Raw genomic sequence first — 13848 nt, forward strand, 5'->3', positions numbered from 1 at the left:
AGGATGCTAATGTTGGTCGTTGTTAAGACAAAAACAGAAGGGAGGAAAACGCTTCCCCTTTTGCAAGGGCTTTGCTACCTCGGCAGGACTCATGGAAGCAGGCTCTGGCCCATGGATGCATGGCCTTCCCACCCCGGCCGGATCGGACGGGACCGAGATGCTCAGCAGCCGGCCTGTCCGTCTGTCTGGGGGCTAAGACTCAACCCTGCCGGACGAGCCAGCCCTGGTGGTGCCAGCTCCTGCCCTGGTTGGCAGTCACAGTGGAGAGGCCATAGCGGTCACAGAGGAGATCCCGCGGCACCGACCCCAGGGTGCGCAGCGTTGGGAGCTCTGGGCAGGAGCACGGACCTCTGGGGCTGGAGCAGGACTTGCAACCCGCTCCGCAGGCTTTTGAGAAGGAAGCGCGATGCTTCCAGGAGCGCCCCGTCGTTTGCACGGCACGTTGCGGGCGCTTCGGAGAAGGCCCTTGGCCGCTTCTCGGACATCCTGTCTGCGCTGCGTGGCAGCTGCTAAGGCTACGGCGGCTGGTCTCTATCCAGAACCATGCAGGCTGGATACAGCGGCACGGCCAGCCCTGCCCTCTGTATGGGGACAGTGGCAGGGCCCATGTCGTGGCCTCGAACCATCTCTCCGTAAGGATCAGCCGATCCGAGCGCCAGGATTTGTCTCCCCATCGGTGCTCTGAGGGCTGGCCCATGCTCATAAATCGCAAGCGCGTCTCCCAGTTGCTGGTTGTCTGCTCAGTGCCGTCGGTGCTCTGCCCCCTTCCAGCGGACGGCCCCAGAGGGATGCAATTGCTGCTCCTCGTGGTATGCAAATCGGATGCGACTGGAGGTTATGGAGTGACTCAGTGGTAGGAAGTAGTCAGTTCCTCGTGAGCCGTTGGAGTCCTTTCATGTAATTCCCCTTGACAAGCTGATGATTTCCTAATGGATGGAGAGTCCCAAGGGCCGAGGCAGGCGCCCTGCCTTCCAGCCAGGGACCGGAGTGACTCACGTGCCCAGCTCCGGGGGGATCGTGCCTGCCTATGTGGTTGTGTTTGAAGGCAGCAGCGGTCGGACTAGGCTGACGGATGAGGGCAGGTGGCCAGAAACGCGGCGTCAGGGGGGGCTGGACAGCTCGGACGCTGATGTTGGGACATGCTGGTCACCCGTTTGAACCCAGCGCGCTTGGGCAGGGATGGCCGTGGAGGGCTCGTCGGGGCCAGCTGCTCCGAGGCTGTTTGTGGGGTGCCCCCATGCCCGTCCACCTCACTGCTGTCCCCTCTCACTGGCGGAGGGGTTGGGGCTCTGACGAGGTGAGGACAGGGAGCAGGCCCGTCCTTAAGTCCCCCCCTTGCTTGCCCAGGACAGATGGGACAACCCCCGGCAACCCGTGTTTGTTCTGACGGGAAAAGCGTCCGTGACTGATTGTGAGCGCCTTGGACTTTGGTTCGTGGTGTTTCTGGGACAGGGGCTCATGCCTTCGGCCCTTAACCCGCTGCTTTCGGTTTTCCTCCGCTGACGTGGTATATAAGCAGCCTTCCCGTCTCCTGCCTGCTGGGCTGGCAGGGACGGGAGGCTGCACGCGCAGCCGGCTCCGCAGCAGGAGGCAGGTGAGTTGTTCCCGTGGCCCCGCAGCCCATCGCAGTCCCCGGGCTCTTCCTGCTGGCTCCCTGCCCGCATCGCTGGCCGTTTCAGCACAGCGCTCACGGGCGGGCAGCGCTGCCCTGTGCCTGCGCGCTCTCTGTCCTCGGCCCTGCACGATCCCCTGCCCACCTGAGAGCTGCAGGGGGGTAGAGCAGGGTCTGTCTATTGCTCCTTGCTGCTTCGCATCCCTGGGCAGAGAGGGAATGGCGCGTGGGTTGCCGAAAAGGATCTCAAGGGAGGCCGCTGGGCTTGAAGATCCAGCTGGCTGGTCTGGGGCAGCGAGTCTGGTACACTGGAGACCCAGCACCTGCGGACACGTGCGCCGTTTGTCTCGGTCTTTATTCGAGCCTGGTCTCAGTCCGTCCGTGCTGGCAAGGGCTTTTTGGAGGCAATCCCCAGAGGCGGCGGGGTGTCCCTTTGCCTCTGCAGCCTGCACAGAAAAATAGGTGCGGCAACACGGGTGGCTCTTGGTGTCTGCCACCTCTTCCCACTGACTCCGCCAGTGGCCCTGATTCACAGCTCCCCTTGCACCAGGTGAATCGTCTAGAGGAGGGAGGCCAGCGCTACCTTAGCACCGAGCTCGGCAGGCTTTCCCCTGCCAGGGGGACAAGCTCGAGTGGGTGGGGACAGGGGAGTCCGCGACCTTGGGAGCATCCTGCACTTCAAAGGCCTTCTGCTGAACGCAGGCACCGGAGGCCAGAGTCCAATGTCAGCTGCACGGGTGCAAAGCCCAGGCCGGGCAGGGGAGTGCAGCGGTGCGAGTCGGAGCAGGAAAGGGCCCCGTATTAAAGGATCCCATGTGTCCGTTCTATTGAGAAAGCAATAGCGCAGGTGCAACGGGGCTTCGTCCTGCCCGCGGCAGGGTCCCGATCCCAAGTCCCAAGCGGATGTGATCCCTGGCCCAGCCCCTGGGGACCTTTACTCCCGGGCAGCCCCGAGCTTTTGGTTTCGACTCTCTCAGAAGGAAACCTGATGGGCGGCTCTGCTCCTGGGACCTGTAGGCTCAGGACAGACTCACTTCAGCAAGAACACAGCATTGAATCCTGCAGCCTCCAGGCTGCAAACCTGGGTCCGGGTTTCCCACTGGGCTCCGTGCAGAGGGGGAGCCAGCGGCCGGCAGGTACAGAGGGTTGGGATCTGGTGCAAAAGAGGGAAAACAAAGCCCTTGGGAAACTCAGCAGCCCTCCCGAAGTAACCAGACCTAGCCATGAGCGAGGGGGAGCGGAGCCCCGTGTGCTGGGTTGGCAGGGGAGGTCTGCACAGCCTTTCTTTTAGCACCGTCGGTGTGCGAGTCCAGCTGCCCCACTTGCTGCAGGCTCTTCCCCCGTCGTGCGCAGACCCCGGGGACTTGCTGGCGCGTGAGCTGCGGTTTGCCCCGAGGAACACAAACTTGCATGCCCACAAGCCTGCTCCACATATCCAGAGCCTTCGGCCAGCGCACCCGATTCGTGCCTGCGCACTTGGGGTATCTCCACTTTCTGCCGACAGGTGGGGAAACCGAGGCACTGAGCTGTGCAATGATATGAGCACAGCCACACAGAGGGGAGTGAGGACATTGCTTTCTACTGGAGCTTCTCGTTTACCCGTCAGACCCCAGCGCCAGCTCAGCTTTGCTATACAGGGATCTTAGCCTGCCCCATCGCTCTTGTTCTGAGATCCTTCTCGGTGCCGGCTTTTCCAAAACCTTTTAGCATTGATGTCCTCTCCTCCTGCTCTCGAGTGCGTTTCAATCGCTCCCCCATGCCCTGGTGCAACCTGTTCCCACTAGGGTCTGTATTTGAGTTGGAGGAAGACTCTCCCATCCTTATATAATGAAGTAAATTGAAGTATTTTAGTCTTTACATGGGACGGTTGTTGATGAGCCCTCCTGAATCTGCACCTCCTACCTGGGCCTTCAGCCTGACCTTTTCTGCCTGGGAAAACCTCCTCGCCTTAATTGTGTTCATTAGTCGCCATTCAGAAGGGAGCAGCAGGTGTGGGCTGCGGATGAGCCCAGCGTGCAGCCTCAGCCGGGTGCTCATCCACGTCCACCTCACAGGTGTCCACAGCCAGTTAATTTAAGGCAGTGCTGGGATTTGGACTTTTTAGGAGGTTTTATTTTGCTGTTTTGTAAGTTTTAATGGCATTTTTTTAAGCATCTCTTCTGAAAGCAACTGCCCCAGAAGTTACAGGGAGCATCTGGTAACGAGGCTTGCAGTCCGCTGCGCGCAGTGCCCGTTCCAGCACGGGCAGCGTGTGCTCGGTGTCCCTGACCAGGAGTGTGGAGCAGTGGGACTCAGCCCGGAAAACAAAGGCACTTTTCTAAAGCAATTGCTGGGACTCCCAGCCAAGCTCCTCCCAGCGTCCCTTCGAAGTTGTGTTCAGCTCGCTGACTGCCTTGATCAGGGGAAATAATCCTCTGCTAGAAATGGGCTGTTAGGGAAAGCCACTGAAGGAAAATGGAGATGTCAGTGTGTGTGTGTGTGTGTGTGTGTGTGTGTGTGTGTGTGTGTGTGTATACACACACACACACATCTCTGCAGTTTCTAAGAACTGCATTTGTTTCTGGGGTGGGCAGGGACTTTGCGGGAGGCTTTGCAGCTTGTTCTTGTGAGGACCGAAGTCGGACTCCTATTAAAACTGTCATGTTTGACTGCAAGCAGGACTGTCTGGATGCAGAAGTCATGCACATCCTCTTGCTCTCGGAGACACCGACCTGGCGATGAAAACTGAGTTCAGTTTGCAGCGGTTTGTGAGGAAGGAGCCTTTCGAGGGCTGTTGCTGGCTGGAGTGGAAAGGCGCCGTGTGGCTTTTATAGACGTGGGAGGTGAGCTCACAAGGCAAACTTCGAGGGCTAAGAGTATTCAGCCAGCCAAGTACTTTGATCTGCGGGAACTTTCCTGGGAGCTTTACAGTCCCCTTTAAACAGCTTGCCGTGCCCTGCCCAGATCACAACACGCAGCAGTGCAGCAAGCATCCTGTGCAGCAAGCAAGAGCTCTTATGTGCTGCGCCACAAGCTAGCAAGTGTCAGGAAGCAGAGGATGTGTCCCAAGCCCATCTGGAACCGGTTTCTTACTCTTTTTGCTGCGAAAACTGTGTAAAGAACCACAGGTTTAATAGACATGACCCTTCTCCTTCCATCTGAATTCACAGGAGGAGGAGGATGTGGCTTTTTACCCATAAAAGGAACAAGCAGTCTGTCTAGCAGGCAATGGGAAGAAATTAGCTTTCTCTCTCAGCGCTGGGTTTGCGGTAGGCACGCCTGGGTGGGTAAATTGTTTCCAGTCCGAACAAATCTCTAACCTTTAGGTTTCTTTGAGAGGTGGTTTTCCTTTAGAAAAACAAACGAGGAAAAGCAGAAGTGGGTATAAGAAAACACGAGTATCGTAGTCCCAGCGCTGCGCAACGCCATTGCCAAGACCTGATTGCCACCTCCCCGATGAAATCATATATTTCTTATCTGAGATAGCAGCTTGTGCATGAAACAAACACTCGTCCCTTGTAAGGAAGCTGTCACGAGCATCGCGTATGACCATTCACATGTTGCTTTTTACTTTTTATTCTGGTTTTTAAAGACATTTCTTTCTTTCTTATCGTTTTCACCTAGAGCAAAGGGAGGGACAACACATTGAATTTCTTGGGACACTCTCCAAGTTCAGCCACCGTCTGTAAAACCCTGGGTTTTGCATATGCAAATATTTTTTATTAGGAAAGACAAACCAATGCAAAATGCCATTTAGATGCTAATAAGCTCGTTTGGGTTTGCTGTCCTTAAAACTACGTGTTTTTAAATGGGCACCAACCGGTAGTTTAGGCCGAACAGATCCAGCAAGTGTTTGTTAGCGTGAATTCTGCTTTGCCATCCTGGGTTGCGCCGCTGAGGCAATGGTAGTGATCCTGGCACTAGGTGTGGGCAGGCCTGGGTCCGGGTCTGAGAAAAAGGAGATTTGCCAGCCCTGGTCCCGAGAAAAGAGTTCCTGATTTAGGAAGAGCATCATCGTGAAAAGCAGTTTCTTAACTTGCCTTTCCCACCCGTCGCTGGCATCCCGAACACAACAGCTCGATAACGTACGAGCTGCTGCGCCGGGGCAGAGCTGGATGTGGTCTCTGACGGTGGCAGGTAGCAGATGCGATAGAGGCTTGTGTAGCGTGACCGGTCCCGTGATGCTCTCTCTACTCGCTGGCTGTCGTAGGGATACGGGTGTCCGGAGGCCGAGGGTGCACCCCTGACCTTTGCGGGTAGCGGCTCCCGTTGGACTCGTTCCCCTGACGCGTGTTTTCATCCCTTGCGTGAGAGCCCGAGAGTGCAGCCGGTGATGAAGAGCTGTTGGCCTGAACGAGGTTGAGTTTTTGAGTTTTCCTATTCATCGATGCACTGTCCAGTTTCCAGAAGCACCAACTGCCCGGTGTTAAACCTGTGCCACCCTGCGTCTGTGAAAACCAGGCAGGTTTTTAAAAACACTGGCAAAGCAATCTTTTTTTTTTTTTTTTCCCCCTAATCCATTATTTGTATCTCGCTATTGTTTCTCTAATCTCCAGGACCTGGGTGGTTTCTGTGCCCTTCACCTCTGGATTAACTATTTAACTAGAAATGAATTGGAGGAAAAAATAAACAAGCGCGGCGCAGTCAAGGGCGTTCGCTGTTCACCGGTCCTGAGACCGTGGGACGCTGGGCGTCTCGCTGCCCAACCCAGTGGCAGGTGGGGGGGGCGTCCCCGTTATGTGACTGCGCCAAGGGGGGAGCAGAGGTGGTTTTTCTTCTGGCAGCCCTTCAGGCACGTGTCCTGAATTGTGAGAGGCAAAGCGAGGGGCTTGTGCGGCCCAACACCACCTTGAGTAGGGTGGGATAAGACATCCCGGGTAATTAGATGAGCCGAGCTGACAGTGACTCAATGAGACAGCTGGTGAGGGCTGGGCGGGGGTCTCCCACTCTTTCTCTTTCTGCCCCAGCCGTCTTGTTAACTCCCCGGGAGGCTCAAACAAAAGCCCCAGCTGTGCCCTGTCACCCCAGCCCCCAAACCGGTGACAAAGTCCTGCCCCCAGCTGCGCTCGTGTGGAGCTTTGCTTGATTTTGCCAGGACTGAGGCAGGCAGATTCGAGGCAGAAACAGGAGCCCCGGACCCGGGGGTACCCTGCAACAGCAAACCCACGTCTTCGGCCCTACGCTTCAGGAGACACCCCCCCACCCCGTCATACTCCAGCTCTGGAGCCCAGACCTGGTGAGCCAGCCGCTGGGCTGCCCGCGGCCAATATATATATATATATATATATATAAAAAAGGATTAGATTTTTTTTTTCTGGCTTCCAAACCAGAGTTGAGTCCTGGCTCTTTGGAGGTGGACCTCCCCACCCACCCGCTCCAACCTCTCGGGTCAGCTGATTGCACTTCCTTTATTAATGGAGGGTGTGATCGTAAAGCCCAGGCATCACTGCCAATAGAAGTGAATGCGCTCGGGCTTTAACACCCGAGGAAAAAGTCAACACGGCAGTGACTGAAAAGGTAATTTCCCAGCTGGCGAGAGGGACTGACTTATCCTACCATCCGCCCCTGGCTGCTTTGAGACATGCGGAGTAACCCAAGTACGAATTAGTCGTGGAAAGAGAAAGTGCCCAGAGCCAGGGAGGAAATAGTGTTCTGGTTAAGGCCGAGAAAAGCCAGTCGATTGGGAACAAGAGCAAACTTTGGCTTCGCACCAGCCAAAGATCTCCTCTCCCCTGCTCGGGGTCCGAGGGGCACAGGGGATCTCTTTTTGCAACGGTGCTTTTAAATAACACCGGGGAGCTGAATGGGTGAATAAAAGAAACCTGTGAGTAACTGGAAAGTGCAGAAACGGAAGGTGAGGATTGATGACGGTGCTCCGAGGCAGGTATAAGAGGAATAGTAATAGCACTAAGCCCCAATGTGTTTTACAGCTTCATATAACACCACAGAAATGCACTGGCCTCTGGGGAGTGGAAAGACGATCTGCCAGCACATATCATAGCGCACAGCTGAGAAGGGAGGTGAAGATTTGGCTTAAGGACACCGTAACAAGCCCTGGCTCTTCATAAAGTTGTGCTAGGAACTTTATGACTAACAGATTGAAGCAGGATTTGGTATAAAGCCCATTGCTGCACAGTCTAAGCACTGAGTCCACAGAGCACGGTTTCTTCAAAGCAGTGCTTGGCAGGAGCTCCCTCGACACAGAGACCAGCCCGGCGGCCAGCTCCTCCTCCCCCTCGCATGCACACATGCACATGTAGCTCAGGGCAGGTCTCTCCGGACGGGGTGCGTTAGTCGTGCTTTAACTGGAAACCGTAGTTCCCTGAAGTCTGCCCTCCTGACGGACCCGTGGAAACCCCCGGGCTCGTGACTGGACAGTCCCTGGCATTTGATATTTTATGAAATGCCAGGGACAATCCCACGTGAGCAGACGGGGTGGATTACTTGGCACCTGCCTGGTTTTCTTCCAGCTCTAATACCTGGGGGCGGAAATCAGCAGAGCTTTCTCGGAGCCGGGCTTGTTTGCACCCGCTGTGCTTGGAAATGGGATGACCAAAGGTACGCCCGCGTGCCTGGCTTCCTGCTGCGGAGCAGGGCCAGAATCGCGTCCGTGCCCAGGGCTGCTTTCCTGAGCATCCTCACAACACACGCGGTTGTGCAAGAGGCGCAGTGCTGGCACGGGACGGACTGGCACCTGTCTCCACCGGCCCAGGCTGCCTTGGCGCGCTGCTCCCCAAGGGCGCGGGGACTCGTTCCAAAGTCCAGGTTGCGCGTCTCGGTGCCTTGCCAGGAAGATAAAAGTGTTTAGTCAAACTGTAACTTGCCCTTAGCAGTCTGCTGTGGCCAGGGAGATAAGAAGCAGGAGAGCGAGGCACCGGCACTCCCCGGCGAGCCCACGCACCTGGCTGCGGCAAGAGTGGGGTCCCGGAGATGGGGGCTCCCTTTTGAGCGGTCATCTTCCCAGCAGGAGCTGCTCCACCGCCGCCGGGGATCTCCCAGGCCCAGCCTGGCATGCGCGGTCCCTGCAGGCTCTCTCGCAAAGGACCCCTCCTCGGCACCCGGGGGTTTGGGAGCGAGGAGGCTGGTCGGTCAAGCCAGTGCTGATCGGTTTGGGCTGCCGGAGCGATGTATCAGAAGCTCGAGGCACGGCTCCTGCTGGTGCCCTACTTTGTGGGAGCCAGGAGCAGAGCGAGGACGTCCAGCTTGCCTCTGAGCCCTGAGGCTGCCTGCAAAGGGTGAGAAACTGCCCCGGGAGGGAGAGGGAAGAGCCCAAGCCCCGCCAGCTCTTCACCCCAGGACGGGCCGGCAGAAGGGAGGACAGGCCCCTCCAGGACCTAGCGGAGCCGGGAGGAGGAGGGGGCCTTTGGTGCAAGTCCTTCAGCCTTTGTGCACCCCTTTCCCCAGCCCTGAGCCACGCTGATTGAAGCTCGCAGCACACCCAGCAGCTGGCGCTGAGGGGTACCGGAGTGCGACCTGCCTGCTATCGCGTGCTCAGTTAGCAGCAGACCGAGTCCTCGGTCACAGCCGTGGCCGTTAGCGTGTCTGCTTCCTCATCTAGACGCGTGGAGCTGGTGTGTTTGCTCACCACAGGAGCGGATGGGTGCGACCTGGCTGCTTGTGCTCCGGGGCAGGTGGAGCTGCACGAGCTGGTGGGGCAAGGTGTGATCCTCGGCTCTCAGCCCCGCGCTCGGCCTTCCCGTGGCATCGGCGAGCCGTGAGGCCTCTCCCGATGGAGGGCAGCCTTGCTGCTCGCCAGGGGATTTATAGCTTGCTGCAGACACGGGCGGGGGCCTTGGAGAAGTGGGAAAGGAAACAGCCATAAATACTGCTCGGGGGACAGCGCTGCGCGGCGGCTCCTCGGTGACGGGAGACTCAGACTTTGTTCTCGATGAGTAATCCAGGGATGCGAACGTGCCGCTCTAGCGGCAGCCGTCTGGCTCCAGGAGCGTGTCAGCGTGCGCCGTGGGGGTGGGAGCCAGGGGGGTGCATCGAGCTGGGTGGCCTTTCCCCTTCTCTGCCGTCTCTCCCTCTTTTTCCAGCTCTCTCTTGCCCTCTCCTTGCCTGCTGTTTTCCAGGCTGCCCACGTGGTGAGGGAGTTTGTCCTCATCCACTGCAGCTGGGCACAGCCACGGCTGGCTGCCCGTGGGCACCTCCTGCAAAAGGACTTGTTGCACTAGGTGGGCACCGCGGGCTCTGTCCTGACAGCTCTGCTTCCGGCGAGCGCAGGCAGGGCCCGTGCAAAGGTCAGTAGCTCGGCTTCCCGAGGGAGCGAGGAAAGCTGCAGCGTTCCCTGGGGTGGGGAGGCACTCATTAGCCTCATCCTTGGGGAGTCAGCTGCTCCTTTCCCCTTCTCCAGGCTGTTAGCTTCATCTCGGGCAGACTGTGCAGGAGACGGGAGCTTTTGCAAAAATAGAGGCTCTTGCAAACCGGGGTGTGAACCGAAGCATCCTCGGGAGGGCTGTAGCAACCCAAATGAACCGCCCGGCGTTCTCCGCCGAGGGGTCGTGAATCCTGGCATAGGACACGGGTGTGGGTCTGGGGCGCAGGAGGTTATGGTGCCCTGCGCCACAGGGAGAGGCCTGCTAGAGATGCTTTATCTAGAAAGGGCAGTGGGTGATGCCCGTCCCAGTCACCGGCACGGGCTTGGCACGAGCAGCCCGGGGAAAGCGCGGAGGGTGGGCTCCGAGCTGGGGTCAAGCAGCCTTCGCACCTTGGGGAGGGGACAGCAGGTTTCCAACCGCTGATTATGTAGTCACATGCTCTGGCTTTCGGGGGCTGCTCCAGGGACCTGCCTGGGCATTTTCTGGACGCCTGGCCTGTGCCACGATGCTGCCTCGCTTCAGCGTGCTGGGCTGCGTCTGGCTTGGCTGCATCATGGCTCTGCGAAGCTGATGCGAGTGGGGTGGAAAACGCGCCGCTCTCCCCTCCTGCCACCCACCGTGGCTCCCCCTTGAAACGGGCGCCGTGGATCTCGCGGCCGCCTCTGCCCTGAGCAGCGGGCACCACTGGGTAGGAGCCGGAGCCGCTTCGGTGATACCTGGGGTGCAGCTACCTCTGCCTTCCCCGCGCGCTGGCCCTGCTCCTGGGCTGCGGCTGGTCCAGCGTTGCCCACGAGCAGAGCCGAATGCAGCCGAGGAAGGCAAAGGCAGGTCCGCTCCCCCGCGGCTTAATTGCTTCCCCAGGAGGAGCGCCGCGCCGCTCCGGTTGTGTCGCGGGGACCGGCGTGTCAGGCCGGCGCAGCAGCGCTCACCGGGAGCCGTGCTCGTGTTGACATTTACGGTGATTGTAGCTCTCCTACCCAGCTACACGGCAGCCAATCCGACAGCGCCAGGAGCTGAGCTGAAGCCGGAGCTGCTTTTGCATCTCTCGTTCGGCTGTGCCGGAGGAGGGGAGAGAGGGACAGCGGGAAACCTCCCGAGGGAGGCGCGGACGCCGGATTTTGATACGGCTTCTGCAAGGAGAGACAGCCGGCATGTGGGAGCCGGCCGGAGCAGTGCCCGGCGCGGGTCAGAGGAGCTGCCAGCCTGGCCCTTTGGGTAAGGACCGAGAGCGCTGGCGTCCCTGCATGCTGGACAGCGGGAGGGATCTTCTGCTAGGGCCCGGCGTGGGGGCTGCGGGAGAGCCCCCAGAGAACCAGGCCCGGGCTGGTGAGGGCTGTAGGACGCTGTGCTCTCCCGGGGGTCTGCAGCACCCAAGGGAGAGGCTTTCCAGAGCAAGGAGGGGCCGTGGGGGGAACAGCATCCGCCAAGGACAGCTGCATGCCGCTGGCTTGCCGTGCACAGGTGAGGTACAAATGGAGCAGCAGCTTGACCCATCTTCCCTCGGCAGCCCTGTCTGGGCATGGGGAGCTCCAGCTACCTCGGGCGGATCTGCCAGCACCAGGCTCGGCTTTTGGGGAAGCTCCCGGCGCACCGATGGCAGCCGGCGTCTCCCCGTGACGCTGCTTATTTTTAGCGGAGTCTCCTCGGCGACCCCCTCTGTTTAAGGGCTTCCTATTCATTATTAAAGCATCGTCGTTGTCTTAAGCAGCAGGCCGTGTTCAGGCATCTGAAGCCGGCGCTGTGGCGCTGGAGGGAAGCGCGGCTTGCCAACTTCTTTCCTCCCCGGCAGTCCATAAAGCAGATCCCGGCTTGCTTTTTCTACCTCCCCTGCTGCTGCCTCTTGAGCCCGGCTGCAGTGAAATGATGTTCATGAGCAAGGAGGAAATCCTGGCTCGCCTTTGCGCCCGGTGCCAAGGGGGCTGCGCATAACCCCTGCCGGGCAGATGCCCAGATCACCCCCCTTTGCTCTCACACCCGTGCAGCTGCTTTGGCTTCCCTGGCGCGTGTCCCGGTTGTGCTGCTGCCTCTGCTCTGAATCTGGTTCAGACACTTCTGGCGGCTGGAGAAAGGCCGGCGCGTAGGATCCCATGTGTTTAACCCAGGGGACGGCGGGTCTGAGGCTTCCCCCACACACAGTAGTGGTACCCGGGGGTATTGCTGCTGCCAGCCTCGTGGGATGGGCTCCTGGTTTTACAGGCGGGGGCGAGACTGAGGCCTGCTGCTGCTTAGAAAAACCCGTCTCTATTGATAAGGAGGTTATAACGAGGGATAATGCCAGTGTCAAAACCCCGTATTGTACAAGCAATAATAATAAAAATAGCCTTTGGTTTTCTCCGGTTACCGGTAACGTTCGGGGTACTGACAGTGAAAGACATGTTTGAATTCCCTTTTGCTTCCTGCTCCCGAATCGCTTCGTTTGCTTGGCGTGATTTCTCTCGCCTTGCCCATGACAAATCAATCAAGGCAGCTTCGCTGCTGGGGGGAGCGCGTTTCCCCGGCAGGCTCTCGCTGACGGACCTCGCCAATTGTGAAGCTAATAAACAGCCGTTTCCAAGGGAATGCAACAGATTAAAAAATCCAGAGCCAGCCCTGGGGACTGGGAAAGCTCGTCTTGTGCAGGATCAAGCCCGGGAGCCCTCGTGGAGCGGCCCGGGTCCCTTTGTATGGAAGTATTCCCCTGTCTTGGTGAGGCCGAGGGCAGCCCCGCCAGGCAGGAGGAATTGCTGTGCTTCATTCCCCCCCCCGGCGGGTTGCATCGCAAAGGTGCTACGTGTAGGTGAGGGCGACCAGCTTCTAAAGCAAGCCGCTGATTAAAGTGAACAATTAGAAATAGCATCGCCCATTAACGCAGCGCCTTTCATCCCGATAGAGCCCGAAAGACTTTCTCGGTGCCTCTGACACGCAGCCTCTTCTACGGGGCAGGATGTGGCCAGCGGCGAGGAGAGGGGCATTGGGGCAAAGGACGCTAGCAAGCCTTATTATGCTGTTTCATGTGCACGCAGGTCTAGCCCGTAAAATAGCAGCCTGTCCACAGAAAGCCATTTTTCATCTCCAGAAAGCAGGTTCGTTCGTGCTGCGGCTGTCTCAGATGTTCCCGTAACATCGGTTTAATATGATTTATTTATTTGTTAAGCGCAAGCAGCATGCTCAGCCTGGTGAGGCGGTGGGGATGCGGTGGATGAGTGCTCCACGCAGGGTTCAGGAAGCAAACCGGAAGCCAGCCAGAAGCGATGCGATCTCGCCCGGCCAGCGGTGTTCGGCCGTGGGAAGGCTGCGCGCAGGATGGGTGGTGCGTGCGCTACTAGCTGGAACGTGATCGCCCCACCTGCTGCTAGCTGGAGCTGCGTGTGGAGGACGTAAGTCCCGTTCTGCTACAGATAAAGGCGATTCTCCCGGAGCCGCAGAAGGAGGGGGCGCGTGCGGAGCTGGTGACGACTTAAGAGGATAACGTTTGATTTATTCCCTGCTGCAACTGGTGAAATCCTCCTCCGGATCGGTGCCGCGGAGCTGTCTGCTTCGCTCTCGGTCATCACAAACGTTCCCCGATCCCCTGCCTGGAGATCGCCAGAGCCAAATTCTTTTCCCCGCTCCGCTCCCTGGTTTGGTCTGCGGCTTTTTTGCGTGCGAGGCGCCCCGCAGAGGCAGCGTGCACGTAGGAGACGGCAGAATACCCTGGCGCTCCCCCCGGATGGACGGGAGGGGGAGAATCGCTAGCCCGCGAGAGGTGGCTTGGCATTGGCGTGTGCGTGTTGCGTGTTTCTGGGGCTCCCGCTTCCCTGACCAGGAAATGCGCTACGGCTAAAATCTGTAGCTCGACAGGCCTGAGATTGATAACGGGATGCGAAGTTTGGCCTTGCTCTCAGCAGAGAGGTGCTCGCGTTGGAAAGGCCGGTGCTGCTGCTGGCATTAAAAGCACCCCTTCAGCTCCGAAGTCGC

At 58.6% G+C, this 13848-nt stretch overlaps 1 protein-coding gene across 15 annotated transcripts in view; it reads left to right on the plus strand.

The window, feature by feature from the left end:
• DAB2IP (DAB2 interacting protein) overlaps positions 1–13848 on the plus strand; it is a 272314-nt gene that overhangs the window by 206129 nt on the left and 52337 nt on the right. The window contains exon 1 of one of the 15 annotated variants that reach the window (XM_025194039.1): positions 1494–1594. The exons of 13 other annotated variants lie outside the window; for them this stretch is intronic. Coding sequence is in view for 1 of the 2 variants with exons in the window: in XM_014526719.2 (XP_014382205.1) it covers positions 8717–8826 (110 nt within the window). In the remaining variant the exon portion in view is untranslated. Of the gene's footprint in view, positions 1–1493; positions 1595–8057; positions 8827–13848 lie in introns of those variants that run through there. One more of the 15 variants, XM_014526719.2, reaches the window with a different exon arrangement.

Source organism: Alligator sinensis, unplaced genomic scaffold (genome assembly GCF_000455745.1).
Source record: "Alligator sinensis unplaced genomic scaffold, ASM45574v1 scaffold611_2, whole genome shotgun sequence".
Classification (NCBI taxonomy): domain Eukaryota; kingdom Metazoa; phylum Chordata; order Crocodylia; family Alligatoridae; genus Alligator; species Alligator sinensis.